Source organism: Sinocyclocheilus rhinocerous, unplaced genomic scaffold, assembly GCF_001515625.1.
Source record: "Sinocyclocheilus rhinocerous isolate Xijiao unplaced genomic scaffold, SAMN03320098_v1.1 scaffold182, whole genome shotgun sequence".
Lineage (NCBI taxonomy): Eukaryota > Metazoa > Chordata > Actinopteri > Cypriniformes > Cyprinidae > Sinocyclocheilus > Sinocyclocheilus rhinocerous.
The window spans coordinates 1361067-1380955 of NW_015655576.1; the positions used below are offsets into that span (position 1 = coordinate 1361067).

Genomic DNA, 19889 nt, shown 5'->3' on the forward strand with positions numbered 1-19889 from the left:
CCAACGTGTGTGTGTCCACAGATATTTTCTTACTCCAGAGGGAGCAGTATTGTTCAGAAAGCCGAATACTTGGGAATTCATTTTAATGTAACATTTGTGCACTAAAAAGTATAACCCTCGTACCACGTGACAACACCGTGTGGCGCTTCATCGTCGTGTATAGAGAAACTTTACCAACAATAGTAAACAGTAAAATAATAATTCGACTTCATGCCAGCCCATTTCATTAAGAATGTTTCCAATCTACCCTTTGTCTTATTTATATGTTTTTATGAGGGTGTAGGTGCCACACTAAAAATGGCGCCCTGGACTCTCCATCTCTCACGCGTTCATGTTCCTCTTCCGCCCTCCACGAGCTGTCAATCTGTAAAGATCCCACCTGTCTAACGTCCTTAGCGCTGTACGACAATAGTGTATTATTACCGTGTGTTCACAGTTCCTCTCGTTTACAGGTACGTCAATTCTTATCCGTTTTCATGACAGTTAAACGGAGTATATTATTAGCTGGTGGATTGTACCTGTGCTTCTGGGTCAGCTGCTATTTGTGTGCATGACTTGTGGCCAAGAACTGTTATGCATACAGAATGATTAGCTACTTGAGGATTTGTTTACAGTGACTGACACTCTCCCACCTGAAGGAGTATTACCAAATCTGTCATTTAAAACACTGTTGATATCTTTAATGACGTTTCTTAACTAGCGTTTTACAACATATGTTGCCATAATTTCATAATTTGTATTCTGCTGATAATGCATCCTGTCATTTGGGCAGTTCTCTTTTATCTTATCTGAAAGGACAAACCTGGTCAAATAAAGATTTAATAATATTAATGCATGGAAAGGTTTAAGGCATTGTCGTCTGTTTTGATGCATGCTTTTGTAATGTACCATTGCTCTCTGTCATGCATTATTTTCCAGAGGATCACTCATCATGGCATTAAGGAGTGTAAGTCGCCTGCTTGTGAACAGCCAGAGATGTGTCCTCTTTACAGCTTCCAGATCACAGAAAACTGCTGCAGCTTCTCCATGGGGTAAGAACAGCAGTTTGTTGCATATATGTCTCTAGATATATATATATATATATATATATAATGATATAATGTACACTTATGCACCCTTGTGTTATTCTAGACCTGTGTTTTGTTATTTTGTCAGTGGAACATGACCATGTCTGTCAAGCTAAAAAACAAACAAACACCATAACTGTAATCCATACAGTTTTTTTTGCAAAAACTGTATATCCCAATCTTTATCAATGCATGTTTAATTTCAAAGCTCAAGTATAGAATAAAACTTTTTAAAATAATTGTTTTTCATGCATTTCTATTTTCACATGCGTAACATTGTAGAGATGCACAGGTGTATAATTCTATTATTCTATCAGATGCAGAGAAGTCTGGCGAAAAGAAGCAAGTGAAAACACGTATGTTTACTTCTTTTGCAACATTTTCAGCTCTAAATGTGTGAAGATGTGGTGATCACTAACCTGCATGTCTGTTTCTAACCTGTGATATAAACCTCAGCTAAAGCGCAGTTTAACTGGCGTGATGCTTTGGACCTGGATGGTCTCCTGACGGAGGAGGAGATCATGATCCGAGACTCCTTTCGCACCTACTGCCAGGAGAAACTCATGCCGCGCATCCTGATGGCCAACAGAAATGAAGGTGTGTGTATATTCATATCACATTGACAGCTTATAGTTTACAATAGGACTTCTAAAATAGTTTCCATTGATTTAAAGCATTTTAAAACTAACTGCCCTTTGTTCTCCACTAGTTTTTCATCGTGAGATTGTGTCTGAGATGGGGGAGCTTGGTGTTTTGGGACCCACCATTAAAGGTATGCACAATATATCAGTCCCATATCGGTTAGCAGTCGATATTAGAGTGGGGCTGCATGGTTCATTGGAATAAAATCGAAATCTGCAATTTAATTCAGTAAATACATGCACTGCATGTTTCAAAGTAAAGCGCGCCACTGTGTTCATTTACATGAAAACAATTAAAAAACGAATAAACGAAATGAATAAACTGAAGCAGCTCATGATTCACTGTTTCGGTTCGCAGTAAATGCTGATCCACACAAACTCATCTCTGCATCTGCTCCGAGTTTGGGTCACTTGTAATGTGTGTAATGCATCATGATCACTTTTTTTTTTTTTTTCAGAAAAATTGCAAATAGGTCTTTTCCCCAAATCATGCAGCCCTACATCAAGAGATTTGTTCAAATATACCCTTCCCGTCATCTAATACCTAGTTAGGAAGTACAGAACTGATTATTTGTTTAAAGTGTAACCATCTATATGTTTCTGTAACTCTCTTTCACTCTTGCACACTTCCCTATCAAGGTTACGGCTGTGCTGGCACAAGTTACGTGGCGTACGGTCTCATCGCGCGTGAGGTGGAGCGAGTGGACAGCGGCTATCGCTCGGTCATGAGTGTGCAGTCCTCGCTGGTCATGCACCCCATCAATGCTTACGGCACAGAGGAACAGAAGGAGAAATACCTGCCCAGGCTGGGTACGACCGCAAAAATCAGTAGTCAAACATTCAGAAAATGTGTCAGTGCAAGAAATCCCAATGGATCATAATCTTTATCTTTTGATTTTGAGCTTAAATATTGCTTGTAAGATTCACCCACTATTGTCTCTGTGTCATGCAGCACGAGGAGAGATTCTAGGTTGTTTTGGACTGACAGAACCAAACCATGGCAGTGGCCCGGGAAGCATGGAGACCAGGGCCAAATACAACCCATCCAGTCGTACCTTCACACTCACCGGCTCCAAGACATGGTGGGTTATATAACGCAGAAGCTTTAGGACAACAGTAAAGACTAGCAAAGTTCACAAATGCATGGGACTGCATGGATGAACTCAAGAAATTACAATCCATTTGTACAAAATGAGGTTAAGTAACATTCACTGGCATTTACAAACTGTGTACACATGGTGGTGCCATGAGCCTTTTTTAAAGACTGCATTCACTTAATGGACAGTTGCTGCCACTGTGCTATAGTGATGAGGTATTTTTGTAGGCCAACCCTGAAGTTTGCATCACCCTGTTTTACTTGACAAAAAGCCAATAGGATTTTCCATTGGCTTTTGGATTATTCATCATGATAATCTTCTCAAATGAATACAGTTATGAATTTTGAAGCCTAAATATAATTGTCAGAAATAAAAAAAAAACAGACTACAGATGCAGCTCTTTAAATCTTTATTTAATAAACATTTTCCCTGAGAGTTTTAGTTAGAATGGAGTTATAAACAGCAACGCTGCAGACTAGTAAAAGCTTTTAAAAAAATCACAAGGGTATGTTATTGATATATTTCACTTGTGGAGTAAAATGTGAAAATATCTTGAGCTTGTGTTAACCAGGTATTTAACCAAACGCCCATTCAAAAAAAAACAATTAGTGGAACCATAAGTGCTAAAATGCTAACTGGTTTCTGGGTATTAGGACTCATTCCTGAGGGACTCTACACATTTTGTGAAATTATTTATATTGTGGACACCAGAAGTGGCAGAGTCTCTTCTATCATCTTACACTCGCCCCCATCTCTTGCACAGGATTACGAACTCACCAGTGGCTGATATCTGCGTGGTTTGGGCCAAATGCGAGGATGGGAAGGTACGTGGCTTCATCTTGGAGCGTGGCATGAAGGGTCTGTCCACCCCTAAGATCGAAGGCAAGTTCTCCCTGCGGGCTTCAGCCACCGGCATGATCATCATGGACGAGGTGGAAGTGCCAGAGGAAAACCTGCTGCCCAAAGTTTCAGGACTGGCAGTGAGTGAGAAAGATATTTATTGGCTTTGCATTATTATTAGTAGGCAAAGTACTGAAATCAATACTAGATATGACGTCTTTCACAATAATGGTAAAGCACTGGCTTAAAGACGCCAGAGCTATAGTAATTTAGTCATTAGAAATTTGAACTATTCCGTTTTCATTTTCGATTGCCAAAAAACCCCCCCCAAAAAAACAAGACCATATTGAATGAATATTCATTTTTCCAGTTTTATTACCCCTTGGGCGAGATTGCAATAGTAGTATTTCCTCAGCAAATTTCTTCAGACTTATTGAAAAAGTTTATTTATATCCAAATTGTGCCATTGATAGCAGAGGATTTATTTCCAGGCAAATTCACTAGTTCCAGTTCCATATAAAGCAAAGGCCAGTTCCTAGAATCCAACCAAAATCTCTTCAGGCTGATTTAATCCACATGTCTAGGCCCCCATAGTACACATATTATCTTCTAAAAAGCAATGTAACAGTGTATTTCCTAACAAATACTAATTAAAATGGATAAAAAAGCAAAAAGAAACAAGCATGAAGCATGATCTTAATACAGCTGCCCTCATAAGCGCCACCTACAGGGACCAGAGATGCAAATTAGATGCATGTGCTTTAATCTTTACATGTAATGCATGTTTTTTGCTCTGAAATTTTTTTGTACTGTCCCTATACAAATAAACATAAAAAAATTAATTGGCCAATTGTTGACCATTTTGTCAGTCCTTATTTCAGTTCCAAAGTCTACTGACCACCTTGTCAATCCATAATACGGTTTTGTTTTCATTTCTTATTGGCTTTCATTACATAATGCTAATATACTCATGATTTTCTTCCTCGTTCACCAGGGTCCGTTCGGGTGTCTGAATAATGCTCGCTATGGCATTGCTTGGGGAGCTCTGGGAGCCGCAGAGTTTTGTTTCCACGCCGCGCGGCAGTACACACTGGACAGGTCAGAGCACATCTGGTATTTATAGGGGTCATATGATGCTACATGCACGTTTACAAGTTGTTTGAACTTAAATGTGTGTTGGCAGTGTGTGTACACAACCACCCTAAAATGATAAAAATCCACCCCCATCTATACTCATAAATGAGTCACTGGATAATGTGAAAAGTGTGGAAGAATTTCAATACATAAATGTTAATGTCAGTAAATTTACTTGCTTGCTAAGATTGGCTGTCCTTGTGGTTAAATTCTTTATGATTCTTGCAGATGTTGTTTTTCAGCATGTAACATAATCTGTAATGTTCCCATTAGAATCCAGTTTGGAGTTCCTCTAGCCAGAAACCAGCTGATCCAGAAGAAGATGGCAGACATGTTAACTGAGATCGCCATCGGCCTACAGTCGTGTCTTCAACTGGGCCGACTGATAGATGAGAAAAAGTGAGGTTCATCTTTATTCTGCTGCAGTTTTGACTGGATTTATAGATTTGGATATTATTTTTGTGAAAATGCAGGGATTGAGTGTACAACCAAGAAAGACAAATATTTGGTGCAATTAAAACCTGCCACAGGGTCATGGAAAACCAGGGAATATTGGCATTTTTAAAAATGTGAATTAATACGTGAGAAAATGTTTCAATTATTAGAAATATACCCCTAATGGAGCATTTTCAAGCTAATGATCGTTGCTCTCTAAACTACAGAGCGGCACCAGAGATGATATCTATGCTGAAGAGGAACTCCTGCGGTAAAGCCCTGGATATCGCTAGACAGGCCCGAGATATGCTGGGAGGAAACGGCATCGCAGACGAGTATCACATCATTCGTCACGTCATGAACCTGGAAGCCGTCAACACTTATGAAGGTTAGAGAGAGTGAAGGAGATGTGAATAAAGTGATCAGGTCAGGCAGAAACTCTGCATGTCGCTGAACATCGATTAATGCCTTCTTTTGTAGGTACCCATGATATCCATGCCCTGATCCTGGGCAGAGCCATCACTGGACTGCAGTCTTTCACGGTGGACAAATGAGCTGCCGTCATGTCCACTGACTGCTGCTGCCTTTGACCTATAGCCCATATAGTTCTTGAATGCTTTTCAAGTTTGCATCATCTGGTGTTTAAAGGTGAAAAACATAGCAGAATTTTAATTCATGCATGTCATTTTTGAATGTCTGTACTTTATGTAGTCTCAGAGATCAGAGATCTATTTTTCTATGTTCTCACTAGATCACAACACTTTAATTGAGGGTTTGACTGCAGATTTTTTTAAGTAGATGTGTAAAGAAATGCACCAAGGATCGCATGAGATGAAAAGTGCATGTTATTATTTGTACATTGATGTATTATAGAAAGATCTCAATGAAGTGTTAAACTAAATTTACTGCAGTTGAATAAAAGTTGAAATATTAGTGTTTCCGCATTGGTTTTCATTGTACTGAGGGGCTCTAAGGTCTGTTATCAAATCCTCATTTTATAATGGTGTTGTATCTTGCTATCTGTATCTATTTAGAGCAGCTCATTTGTACTGAGAAAGCCATAAAGAGAATTGGCAGCAGATTAAATGAGTATTCAATAACTAATGCTGTGGGGAAAAGCCTTAATCCTACAAAGCTCAAACCTTAGTTATTGAAACACAAATAATCCGGTTACCCAAACCACATTTGCAGGGGTTTAGAAGAAATGATAGTAAGAGACCTTTAGGTAAACCATGTAATCCATCAAAAATTAATTTTAAAGAAACAGACATTACTTTCAAGACATGCAAATACAAATCAAATTAGCATATTAATGTGCATTTGAACTTTCTTTAACATACTATGGTATTAAAAAAAAGTTTTAATTTTGAAATGTTTGAACAGTTCTTTAAGTTAAAGTTAAATTACTTTAAGTAACATACAAATCATATAAGTGTACTCTGTCTCATGTTAAGTTAGTGTGATTAGTTTGGTTGTGTATCTACTGCTCTGTGCTGTGCTGCAGGCCTTTATTGATGGTGGCCAGGGTTTGACTGGCTCCCTGTAGCTCAATACTCAGCTGACTGCTTCTCTCCAGCACCTCCGACAGCTCAGTGATGCTGGCCTCCATGCCCTGACTGTGCTGCTCGTAATACTCAAACATCTGCTCCTTCACCTGCTGACACATCTCACTCACCTGCACAGATACAAACAACAATAGATCACCCAAAAATGTAAATATGCTGAAAATGTACTCCACCTCAGGCCATCCAAGGTGTAGAATTTGTTTCTTTATTGGACATTCAGCTGTTTGCACTCTCATTCTGACGGCCCCCATTCACTGCAGAGAATTCATTATTGAGTGATGTAATGCTACATTTCTCCAAATCTGTTCTGATGAATAAACAAGCCCATCTACATCTTGGATGGTCTGAGGGAAAGTACCGTAAATTTTCAGCAAATGTTCAATTTGGGTGAACTATTCCTTTAAATGTCTAAACGTACAGTTTTTGCGTTAAAATATATATGAACGTTTTATATATTTTAGGCCAGTTGTTGCTGAGCCATGCTACATAATTATTTATTAACAATCACTGACTTTTTATGCATATATGCAATAAAAACAAAGAAAATGCTCTTAGCTCCCGTGGAAACCATTTGGATCCAAAGTTTCCTCAAAAAAAAAAAAAAAGTCAACCCCAAGACCACACTTTACAGGTTTGAGACCTTAGAAATGTGTACAACTTGTTCAAAAAAAAATATTCATCAACATAATGAATATTCAGGCATACATCAGATTGCATAGAAAAAATAAAATTTGAGAATAATAATAATAATAAATAGAAATATTTATATTCTCTTTGACAATAATAAAAAACAGTGAAAACAGTCGTAATATTGGCTGATATTTTGAGAAAATCCACATGTACCTGCTTGGCTTAACTAAATGCCAAATCCGGTTTCATTTTTAACATCATTTTTAAGCATACTGTATGTTTTATGATATACAGATATTCTGATACATCTAATATATTCAGATATTATGCTTGTATTATTTCAGCCAACTACACGGACTACTTAAACAATACACATCAGTCAAGCACTAATGTTTCTTCTGTCTTTATCTATTTCTTTTAACCTTTTTAGTACCTTTTTAATGAGCTTTTCCTCAAAGCTGTTCATCACATGTTGGTCCATGGCCCGTCTCTCATTGATTCTCTCAATAAGTTCCTGTGCTTTCTTTCCAATCTCATCTATTCGTGAATTTGGGGGAGATAACACTGCCGCATCTTCCATAGTACTGTTGCCCAGCGAACTTCTAGTCGAGGTTTTTGAAACACTGATACCCGAGTCCTCACTGTTATAGGGTGAGAAATCAGCAAAATGTCCAAAAACATTTTCAAGCAACAGTTAAAAAGCAAGAACAAGTTTTCTATTGCTGCCGGCTCACCTTCGCTGCTCATTGCTGTCATCTACGGTAACAAATGACAGAGTTTCACCTGTTGAGTTAAAACCATCATCTGGCATCTGCATCGAAAAGAAATTCACTTTAGCAGCAATACTATTATCAGACATTTGACCACAAAGTATAAAATCATATGTACCTTTGATGAATGGTGATGGTCAGATTTGGGTGTTGACTGCAATGTCATAGAGCCTGAATTTCCAAAGAAGTGTTGAGCCATAGCCTTAAAACATAACATATGACACATATATACAGATTAACATGACAGATGCACTGTATAGTACATATATACACATTAGCATGGTAATTAACCTAAGGTGACCACATTTCCTGGTTCAGTGGTCAAAATATCACTGAAATCTCACTTGTGATTATCCACAAATTAAAAAACGGGGACATGTTTTTGTATGTTTTTTTTTTTTATTGTTGTGGGTTCCATATATTAATATCATATTTGACAGGCCTAATTACAGTGATGTTTGAGTATCAAACTTACCCTATTTTGTTTAAATACAATTCACCAAAAAGCACACTATGAAAAATAGTAGGCTTAGTAACTAGGCTACTGCAAATAGCAAACATATCAAAGCACTATAACAAAATTCCGGCTTTACAAAAACACATTAAAACAACTTTGAGTACAATAATTAGGCCTACAGTTTTTCAAATTTTATGTTTATGCTTTCGGAAATGGATGTTTTCTATCCCTAATCAGGCTTATTATTTAGAATTTTAGGCTCATTTTGACCCTAAAATATGTGCTTTCTGCAAATGCAATTGTAGATTAGTTTTTTTTTTTTTTTTTTTTCATTCGTTGTGACGGCGGAAGTTTCAGGAATTGCAATTGTGCAAGTGTAGATTAGTTAAAAAAAAAAAGTTTATTCATATCGTTGTGACGGCGGAAGTTTCAGGAATGTTTAGTATTGTGTGCAAAACAATCACGCAACCTTATAATGCCTTGTTATACAGTGCACACAAACAGTATTACTTTGTTTTAACATGTATATTAGTATGTGACTACCTTGAAACCAACAACGCGGTCTCTTTTGATAACTGATGATAATAGCGCTCTGCTGCTCTAGTGCAAGCTATTTATGGCTACAGTAGCGGCGCGCGACCAAGTAATCAGTATAGCTCGCAGCGCCCTCTACTGGTGAAATAACCATAATCATACGATTGCCAGCTGGCAAAATTGGTCGGGCTTTTACGGTGTATTTGCGGGTTGTTTTGAACGTGCTGTAAAATGGGGACATTTCCGGGACTGTCCCCGGAAAACGGGGACGTCTGGTCACCTATGGAATAAAATCGCTGTCAAAAATAATCGTACGTAATTCAAAGCATTTGTGTGTCATTTTAATTTACTCGTGCGTAATTTAAAAGTATTGTATGTAATTCTGTTTTTTGTCAGTGTTGGATTCCAAAATCTACGGCCACGACAGTTTACAGATACGAGATTTTGTGTGTTTGTTAGAGTACAACTCCAAAATGTACGACTATGACAGTTTACAGACACAACGCTTGTTTTCACAACAGCTCTGTTACACGCACGACATGCATTAAAATGACACACAAATGCTTTGAATTACGTACGATTATTTTTGACAGCGATTTTATTCCATAGTCACCCTCAATTAACCTGCGTCATTGTACAAAAACCTAGTTATAGTAACACAGTGCGGTGATTTCACGATATTTTAACACCAAAGTACATCAAAGGATACCATGACCCTATTATCGTACATGTAATTCATACGGTACATAATAACGTATAATTTCACATAAAAATCAAGTCAAACTTACAGGTTTAAGCTTCGCGTTCATATTAGCATGTTAAATTCTCATATTGTAACTAGCTCGTTGCTTTGCAAATCTGAACGACTTAAACTTACTCTCTTCAACGTGTCACCGTCGAGTAATGTGTCTGTGTGGTTTTTCTAAACCGTAATAGCAACAAAGTAACAAATGGGTGGTAATTTTGCTCGTTTTTATCGGAGTTGTTTACAATTTACGAAAATCTACAGCGCGCAATGATGCACGTGACGTGCACGCGCCGTGTGATATTTTTTTACATATCGAGATTTACATTTTTTTTTATAGGCCATTTCCAGAGTAACTTATTTCTAAATAATTAAGTACTCATTGTGATTAATTAAAAAAAAAATAGATAAAATGTAATCTATATAGGCTGTGTGTGTGTATACTATGTCCAGTAAGCCATGGTATTTTTCTAAGTGTTGTGTTATAAGACCAACGGAGTTTTTTCAAATCCACAGTTTACAATCCAACAACAGTTTTATAGGGAGACCTAACCTCATAATTTGCACAACTGTCTCAGGTCAGCATCTCAGGAGCAACCATTAATCCGTAAATGGAAATACATTCGGGCCTGGCCTCACTGGCTCAGAACAGAACATAATGGACTGTAATAATGAGATGAATGAGTGTCAGAGGACACAGATAATCCCTGCTGTTGCTGAGCCAGCTGGGACAACCAGGAGCAAAGTACAAACATTTGCACAATGTTCAACTTCTATAAATAATATTATTTTAAAAATGAGTTAACATGAACAATATATAACAGCATTTATTCATCTTTGTTAAAAGGAATACTTCAACCAAAAATAAGAATTTACCCACCGTCAGGCCATCCAAGATGTAGATTGGCTTGTTTCTTCATCGGAACAGAAATTTATCATTATTTCACTTGCTCACCAATGGATCCTCTGCAGTGAATGGGTGCCGTCAGAATGAGAGTCCAAACAGCTGATAAAAACATCACAATAATCCACAAGTAATCCACACCACTCCAGTTCATCAATGGACGTCTGGTGAAGTGAAAAGCTGTGTGTTTGTAAGACATTTTTAACTTCAAACCATCGCTTTCATCTAAGAGTCCTCTATTGCTTTCTTCTGTGAAAAAGTTGTCGTCTGAATTAGAAGACAAATATGCACAGATCATGTTTTCATTTACAATCGAAAACAGACCAAATATGTTGGTGGACTTTGATGTGAGAGGACAATATTATTATAAGAGGAAGCTTTATTATGGATTGATTGATGGACTGGAGTAAATTACTTGTGGATTATTATGATGTTTTATCAGCTGTTTGAACTCTCATTCTAACATTTTCAGCAATTTTTCATTTTTGGGTGAACTATTCCTTAAATGTTAGTTAATAAAAATACAAATGCTCATTGTTCGTACATGTTAGTTCGAATGCACGACGGAAGGAGAACTTGTTTTAAAGTTTCACTATAAGATTTATGCATGGCAGTATTTAACCATTTCTGAAGGTTCTAATTAAAGGCTAAAAGGTTTTCTCGTTTATATACACCGCTAAATATGCCACATACCCATTTTACTCTGGTGCGTTTGGTTGTTTTTGAGATGTTAAATGACCCTTGTATTTAAAAAAAAAAAAAAAAAAAGTGCAAAATCACATAATTCAGAATATTTCCAGAACACTGACTTCTAGCAGGGACACAAAAAATAGGTGGACAAATGTTCAAAGTCAAACCAGATGCCAGATTTCATTTAAAAGCTCATCCTAAAACAGAAAACAGTGAGGGACACAGAGAAGAGAACAGGATGTTGTGAAGGCATGTCAATCTACTGATGTTTAGAGAGAGAGAGAGAGTATCTGATATAAACCCATATGCTGACACATTATCACAGAAAGATCATATTCATCAGTGTCTTGCACTAAATATCATGACTGCTCAACTTTTGTTAACCTCAAACCAGGCACAATTCCCAAGAAGGAGAGTCTGGGGCTAATTCTCCCATAACTGTAGTCAAAACTTTAAGATAATGTGCATTCAAAAAAAATATATTTTTTCTATTAAAATAGTAAATAGAAATTTGCTTTCAAAAACAAACCTACCCAAGTGAAATGCGTGACAACTTGCCCCAGTGTCAAGAACCACCACCCACATAGTCACGTAAAATAAGTCCACATAATAAACAGTTGCAGTGCATGCAATGGCCCTGAGATTTTTCTTAAGAATTTCCTGATATTGATATTTACATTTCCTCATATAAATATCAGCAACTGCACTAAATTGCATATTTTCCCTCAGTTTGGGCCTCTGAATAAAACTGCGGGTCCCCCCCCCCTTTTTTCCATATTCCCATATGAGCCATTAAAACATGATGCATCAAATATGATACTCAAAAAAAAAAAAACACCATCTTTGTTCATCTCCCATAAGCACTCTTGCACAATTATTCTTATGATTCTTATTGCAGGGGTCAAGCTGGAGAGCTGGAAATCCATCAGGAAATACACAGAGGAGATAAAAAGCCTTTCATGTAGCCCAACAAAATAACTAACACGGGCTCATGGTCTTCTGTCAAGCTATGCTGATTTTGAAGAGGGCCATTATGAAATCAACAAATCCTGACCTGCAGAAGCTCAAATGGTTATGTAAGAGGAATACTGCTTAGCTGTAGCTTAAAATTAATTTGACAATATCCTGACAGAACTTTCATCTTTCAAAAGAATTTTCCGATGCCCCCTCATCCTGAATTTAGTCTGAAATTGTTCTTTACTACCGTGTTTTATCAGAGAGCCCACTTTACTTTCATGTTACTCAGTGGCAATGCGGTTTGAAAATGCTCAACATAAAACTAGTGCTTTAAAAGCTCTAAATTAAGTGTGACAAACAAAAAGGAAAGTCTATAATCTTCATTGTCATAGTCCAGACTATTTACAACCAAAGACTCCATCAAGTCTATAAGCATCCAAATAAAGGTCCAACTAAAAGTTTTCATGAAGAACAAAACAGTTTTGTAACTGTAAATATTTACATAATATTTTGTTTACTTCAAATATTTATTGTGAACATTAATGACAAGTTTTCAGCTTAAGCAATTTATTATGTGCCTTAGCAATTGACTATCATCCTGTAAATATGTAGTACAAGAATAGCACCACTAAAGTCATACAAATGTTGCTATATCAATATGAAATTCTATGCTTCTGTATGAAAGTCATGCCAGAATTTTTTTTTTTTTTTTAAACAAAGGTTTGGTGTGTCTTACCTACTCTACTGGATCTTTACGAGCAGTAAAGTTGGAAATTTTCTCCAAAATAGAACCGTTTAGTAGTCAAATTGAGTATTTCATCTGCTAAATAGTCGCTAGTAAACAGAAGTCGGGTTCGCCTGAAGTGGTAACCATAGCAACGGAACATTGACAGATGTTTGTATCACTACTGTTTATCACTTTGTATAGATTAACATGAACTAAATAACAGATACTTTATAAAAAATTTTTTTAATATTTTCACGTCGCCAAAAATGTGGTTTACGTGAGAAAACTTTACTTTTGTTTTTTTTTCTGTTTCGGAACAGCTTTGTGAAAAGCGCCATATAAATAATTTGAAACTGAATTATCAATGGCACTCTGGCTATGACTTGTCGGACTGGGCTGTTGTCACGCACAATGATTTATTTTCGCACAAAACAAAGCCAAGATTAGTCTGATAAACTGGAATTAACAAGTGTCAATGACAAAACAGGTCTTTTCGGAGGGATCGCCCTTTTCGCGGAATCCCCGACTTAATTAAGCGAATTAAAGGACTTGGGACGCGGCAGCATTATCTTCTTTTTGTTGGCGGGGTGGAAGGAAATCATCTACCTCTATCCAGTGACTCAAACCGGGCGGAAAGTGGGCGGTCTTGGAAATTTACTCCGAGCTGATTGATAACGTTGGCGTCAACCGGGAGTCGCTCGGGCAGCGAGAGGCTTTAGCACCACGGACAGCGCTCGGACGCGCATGCGCAACACGCGTCTGTGAACCTTGGGCTTGTATGAAGACGAAGCCCAGGCTCTGTACACTCTCAAAAGCGAGAATCTATGGAAAGCCGGTGTAACATTTAATCTATAAGCCGTACTAGTAACACAAGTTCTAATATTTGTGACTAAATTAAACTCATTTGGATACTGAATGAACCTGGATCTTAACTGCTCAATTTATCTCACTTTTCCAGATTATTATAAAGCGAAGAGCTTTTAATCAGAAAATCAAGGCAACACTCAAAGTTCGTGAAAGAAACGTCAACATAATCGATATTTTTGGACGGATTGTTTGGCGAAAAAAAAAAAAAAAGACTGGTAATGAATTCTCTCAACGGAACAAGTTTGAACTTTACGGATAAGACTGGGCATGCTTTTCAATACTCTTTTCCAAACGAGGACCCGATGTTCAAAGACTACAAGCCAGTGACCCGCGACCTCATTCCCTTACCAAAGGGAGTTTTGTACCTGTTAATGGCGGCGCTGGTGATTGTTGCAGTCGCCTATGCCATAGTGGGACATCTAATCAAAGACCTCGCAATTGATGTAGTAGGTAAGATGTGGCTATGATCTCAAAAACTAAGAGCAGCCTATACTTGTGGTTAACCTGTTAGCTGTTCAAAACCCTTTCCAGTTTATTCTGTAGAATGGGAAAGTTTTGGCATTCTTTGAAGTGCTTCTGGATAATAAGAAAATACCATGGTATTTTTTTTTAAAGTGCCATGGTATTACTTTCCAATACCATCCCTGTACCATGGTATTGCCATAGTACGTTTTTGAAGGGATCTATACAATGTTTTTGTTGCAGAAGTTGTTCAAAAGTTTGGGGTCAATAAGATTAATACAGTAAAATTATTGCAATTTAAAATCGTATTTTAATATATACAGTTTTTTATTTCATATATTTAAATATTTTTAAATGCAATTCATTCCTGTGATGCAGTCTTCAGTGTCACATGATTTCAATGTTGAAAACAGTTGTGCTGCTTAATTTTTGTGGAAAGATTTCTTGATGAATAGAAAGTTCAAAAGAACAGCATTTAGAAATGTTTCGTGACGTTATAAAAGACACTCTTTAGAACGATAGATTTAATGCATTCTTACTGAATTCAAGTATTAACTCCTTTCAAACAAACAAATAAATAAATAAAAATACTGAGACAAAACGTTTGAATGGTAGTCCATTTAAGCCAATTAAATCCCTTTCAGTGTAAATTGTACAGTAAATGGCCACAACTATCATCATTTGCTTTGCTTGCGTTTAGAAATGCCTCAGAATTTCTCTTCTAACAGTTTGCAGGATATTGGTTTCAGCATAGATCCTCCAGGCTAGGACATATAGAAAAATGTGAATAAATAAATTGCTTTGTGCAATTTGTGTAACATTAATAAGAAACTCTCTACTCCACTTAACAGTCGTCTCTATTTTAATCTCTAAAGCAAAGAAGAAAAAAAACTTTACCGTTACTTTTAAATAGAAACTTTCATTCAGGTATAGTTTTGACTGGATATTTTTGCATTTTAATATAGTAAAACTTTTAAAAAGCAGAATTTCTCAGTACTTTTTACACTCCTGCTGAAAGTTTTCTACCTTAAAGTATTTGTTCACATCACTTTCATTTCCTTGCTTCTCATGGTAGACTGTGTGCTTGGCCCTAATGAAGACGATGCAGAAAAAGACGACATATCGAGCATCAGACCCACCCGTCTGCCCACGGCTCTGACTCTGTCCCATTCCAATGCCTTCCACGTGTGGGACCAGGATGATGTGGTGATCCCCTTATCGTCGGACGAGAGCCCCCAGATGAGCCCTCTGCTGCTGGCTGCCATCCCCTACATCCCCTCCTTTTTCCCCACATCCAGCTCCAACAACAGCCCCTCAGTGCCCAACAGTCCTGGGCCGACATCCACTATCCCACGCGACGTCTGAGAAAGAATGGAAGGTGAAGCTTGGCCACTTTATAAGATTTTTTTGACAGTATACGATGGGTCAAGTCCACAGAAAACAGGAACATTCAAGGACAAAAGTCTTTGTTCATGTTCTATTCATGCAGATCTGACTAAAACTGACTATACTATGCTAACTCATATTATGAATCTGATAACATTTACATTCATGCATTTCATAGACGCTTTTATCCAAAGCGACTTGCAGTGCATATATACATTTTACCATTCGCATTCCCTGGGAATCAAACCTATAACCATGGCGTCTTCGGAGAACTTCATTGGAAGCCTCTTCGGTTTTATTTTCGGAGGTTTTTGGACTCTGAAAGGTCACTTTGGAAATACATAGGATGGACTGCTCAAGTCATATTACTTTTTCCTGTTGTGTAAGACGATTTACGGAAGCTCTGTTATGAGCAGTGTTGAACATCATTATAACTCATCCCCAAAAGGAGGATTAATTTGAAAGAACTTGAGCTCAGAATGACTCTGCATTATATATTCAGTTGGTATTAAATGACATAACAACTCAAGACTTTCCATGCCAGCGCAAATAAACCCAAAATCCCTGCTCGTACTCTGCATTATATATTCAGTTGGTATTAAATGACATAACTCAAGACTTTCCATGCCAGCGCAAATAAACCCAAAATCCCTGCTCGGTGTCGGATGGTCTCAAAGGAGCGTCTCTTTACGGGAGCCAGTCTCTTGGAAACCAGAGATGAGCGGGGCGAAGGATAAAATAAAAAAAGGAATGTTATTTGGACGGAGGCCCAAAGCAACAAACTCACCAAATGCCCTTGAAAGGGTCAAGAAGCTTGTTGGACGATTGAAATGTTGGATTTATCTGAATTTGAATGCTGGATCTAGACGACATTGAATCTTTGGATTCACCATATTAAGGATGCACTAAAACCTTTGAATATTTGTTTTTGTTAATTTGCATTTTGGAGACCACATGGGGTGGTCCACACAAGACATGTTCTTGCAGTTCTTGGTTTTACATTCTTATTACATATTCCTGGACTTACTGTGCACAAATCAGGGCATGCTATTCAACAGCACACAAACCTGTTCTGACTTAAAGGCTTTCCTATTCCACTAACACAGGGGTAATTCGCCACTGGCAAGATGGAGTTTTAATAAAAGTACACCCATAATGCACTGGGTTCAATCAAACTATCCATGAGTGGGGATATAAAATGCGATTTGTAGTTTTCACAAAAGCCCTGGGGCTGTCAAAAGTCCACATGATAAAGCATTTTACGTCATTTGGTGGACTTTTGCTGACAATAAAGGTGCAGACAGAAAAATAATACACATTATTTACTTATGCTACTGACAATATAATAATACAAAGCTGGTTGACAATAGGTGAACTTACCTTGTAAATCAAGGGCACCCAATCCTGCTTCTGAAGGACCAATATTTTGCAAAGTTTAGCTCCAACACACTTGCCTGGAAGTTTGTAGTGAGTCTGAAGAGCTTGATTAGCTTGTTCAGGTGTGTTTAATTAACACCCCTGCTTTAAATGTATGCATCTGACAGACACTTTTTTTCCAAAGTGACTTAGAATGTAGTAAAAGAATACGTTTTTATTAGTTCTTGCATTCCCTGGGACGCGAACATATGACCTTGCTGTTGCTAGCAATTAGGCTTTGTTTTAGCAAACATGCACTATGGTATGGATATTTTCTTTTTTTTGTCACATTATGAATGTACCTGTAGTGCTCCGACTAGATTTTTTTTGGGCAACACAAGAACGTGTGCTGTGTGAACGTCCTCATATACTTATAATGCAATGTTTTGCTGAAGTGGACTGACTTTTTGTTTTGTTTTGTTTTGCAAAACTTTTACAGTCCATATTGGTTGACAAGCATTAACTAATGCTGTTACAAATGGTTACAAATGCTGTAAATAAAGAACTGTGCTAACCCTTAAGTTGTTCTCGGAAAAGTAAGTTCAGTAACCATGTATAAAACAAATATATAGTGTCTACATGAATAAGAGTGAAAACACAAATACTGCAAAAAATGAAAACACTACAGTCTTACGTATAACAGTGAATTTCTGATGTTAAAATCAGACATCCATACGGGTAGTGAGTCAAGCAGCGGCTAACATAGGGCTGTTCTCAGACAGGTTATTTCTAAACGATAGGGGATTACTTTTGACCTGGCCATTTAAGATGTTAAGACATTTAAGCAAGTAAACAAGATGTAATCCTTCACTGTCACAGAGGATTCCCTCAACCGCTCCTCCCCCAAAGGCTAATCAGCGGGGCCAGCAGATTTACCATGCGCTGCTGACGGCCGTCTCAAATCAGGATTGTTCAAATCATCTAAATTGATTTTCGATGGTAAATGCGTCCTGTCTAAACTTCATCGACATGCTTCTGTCCCAGATTCAGAGCCTGACAATCCAATCTTAACGTTCAACTCGCATCCTCTCTACATGCGCTTTTATGTAATCTTATGTGTGCCAACTACACAAGAGATTACAAAGCCTGCAATCAAATCCAAATGTCCAATTCATAAAAAAAAATAAAATAAAAAAAAATACACTATTGTTCAGAAAGTTTGGGGTCAGTATTTGTTTTAAATTACTACTTTTATTCAGCAAAAATATTAAGCAAGACAACTGTTTTCAACATCGAAGATAATAAGAAATGTTAGCATTTTCGGAAGCAGCTTTAACTCGTTTCCAACCGCGAGTTTTGCTGAAAGAAATGGAATTAGTGCCACCAATCTCATTTAGTTTGTTCATGGAACTTGACATCAACGTACAAGTGTCCCCCAGAGATACAAACATACCGCTTAACATTTACGTCAGTTTAATCGAAAACAGAATCAATGCCACCAGGGAAATAATATTACTTAGAAAATCCAAAGGAGAGAAAAAGGATGTCGATTGATGGCAGAAACATCAGTCCAATTTGACTTGAGGGGCCTAAGAAAACTTTCAATTATTTAAATTAAATTAATTAATATGAATATATTTAAATAATTATAATTAAAAAATAATCTATTTTCATTTGAATGCGAAAACATATAAAATCTAGACGTAAACTGAAATCATAATTTTTTGTTTAATTTATTTTCCTTTAAAAAACTATTGTTTTTACTAAAGAACATATACCATTCATGAAAGTTCTAGAATCACAAAGTGAATTGTAGTTCATTTATGTAATATATCAACACAGCTATTAAATAATAATAATAAAAAGTTGTGAAAACGAGCTGTTTTGTCTGAAAGAAATATCTTTGGATTCTTTGAATATTGTGACAATACAAGAGCTTTGATTCAAAACGGTTGAGAACCACATGTTGTGTTGCATTGCGTAGCCCCGCCCACAGGACACCGTGAAACCTCATTGGTCCCTGTTCCCCATAGCTACACATTAAACATCTCATGCATTTTTGCTTTCAGCATGGACTGAAAAATTGCACAGTAAAAAAGTCCTGGTTAAGACGCTACATTGCACCCTGCGGCCAAACATAGAAACAAAGAGATCAAACGGATTCTCCCTTTTAACCAAGAGGAAGATTTACTCTGCATGAAGCTTAGCCTTCTTCACTGGATTTACACAAATTACTCAAGACCCGTATCCAGACCTCTCGAGCTCTGCATTTACTACAATACACTTGCACAATGAAGATGAGCGTACGCTGTAAAAAAAAATATTTTTTATAAATAAAAACAATGAAAATGTTTTATTCTATTTCAGTCTAATTAAAATTTCCACATTTAATTCAATGTGTTACTTGTCATTTCTTGGTAATTATTTGAAATTTACCAATTTGAAAAATGAAAATTGTTTTAAAGTAAATCTAACACCAAATGTTTTCAAGTGTGCTTGAATATGATAATGCAGCCATGGAAAATGCTCAGCCAAAGGACCCTGGTTTAATCACATACACTTAAAGCAGCACTATGTAACTTTTGGTGCTCTAGCGGTTAATAAACAGAACTGCACACATCCCGC

General features: G+C 37.1%; 2 protein-coding genes across 4 annotated transcripts; one reads left to right on the forward strand and one right to left on the reverse strand.

Annotated features, from left to right (window-relative positions):
* The first annotated feature begins 329 nt into the window (after nucleotides 1-329).
* gcdhb (glutaryl-CoA dehydrogenase b) lies at nucleotides 330-6081 on the forward strand. Its single transcript, XM_016525753.1, has 12 exons — nucleotides 330-452; nucleotides 919-1031; nucleotides 1385-1423; nucleotides 1524-1664; nucleotides 1777-1839; nucleotides 2348-2518; nucleotides 2661-2790; nucleotides 3569-3785; nucleotides 4640-4743; nucleotides 5053-5178; nucleotides 5442-5602; nucleotides 5695-6081. Exons 2-12 carry the CDS (start codon nucleotides 932-934, stop codon nucleotides 5766-5768), a joined length of 1326 nt encoding a protein of 441 aa, XP_016381239.1. The 5' UTR covers nucleotides 330-452; nucleotides 919-931; the 3' UTR covers nucleotides 5769-6081.
* A 475-nt stretch (nucleotides 6082-6556) lies between these two features.
* Nucleotides 6557-17394, reverse strand: syce2 (synaptonemal complex central element protein 2). 3 transcript variants are annotated; one of them, XM_016525754.1, is made up of 6 exons: nucleotides 17289-17394; nucleotides 15662-15883; nucleotides 8298-8381; nucleotides 8144-8220; nucleotides 7843-8050; nucleotides 6578-6889 (listed from the first exon to the last, which is right to left on the reverse strand). In XM_016525754.1, the coding sequence occupies exons 2-6, from the start codon at nucleotides 15785-15787 to the stop codon at nucleotides 6695-6697; spliced, it is 690 nt and encodes a 229-aa protein (XP_016381240.1). In that variant the 5' UTR covers nucleotides 15788-15883; nucleotides 17289-17394; the 3' UTR covers nucleotides 6578-6694. The 3 variants fall into 3 exon arrangements, with proteins under 3 accessions (XP_016381241.1, XP_016381242.1, XP_016381240.1); XM_016525755.1 differs by lacking the exons at nucleotides 15662-15883; nucleotides 17289-17394 and adding an exon at nucleotides 10048-10200 and having other exon boundaries at nucleotides 6557-6889; XM_016525756.1 differs by lacking the exons at nucleotides 15662-15883; nucleotides 17289-17394 and adding an exon at nucleotides 9180-9276 and having other exon boundaries at nucleotides 6557-6889.
* Nucleotides 17395-19889: the final 2495 nt, after the last annotated feature.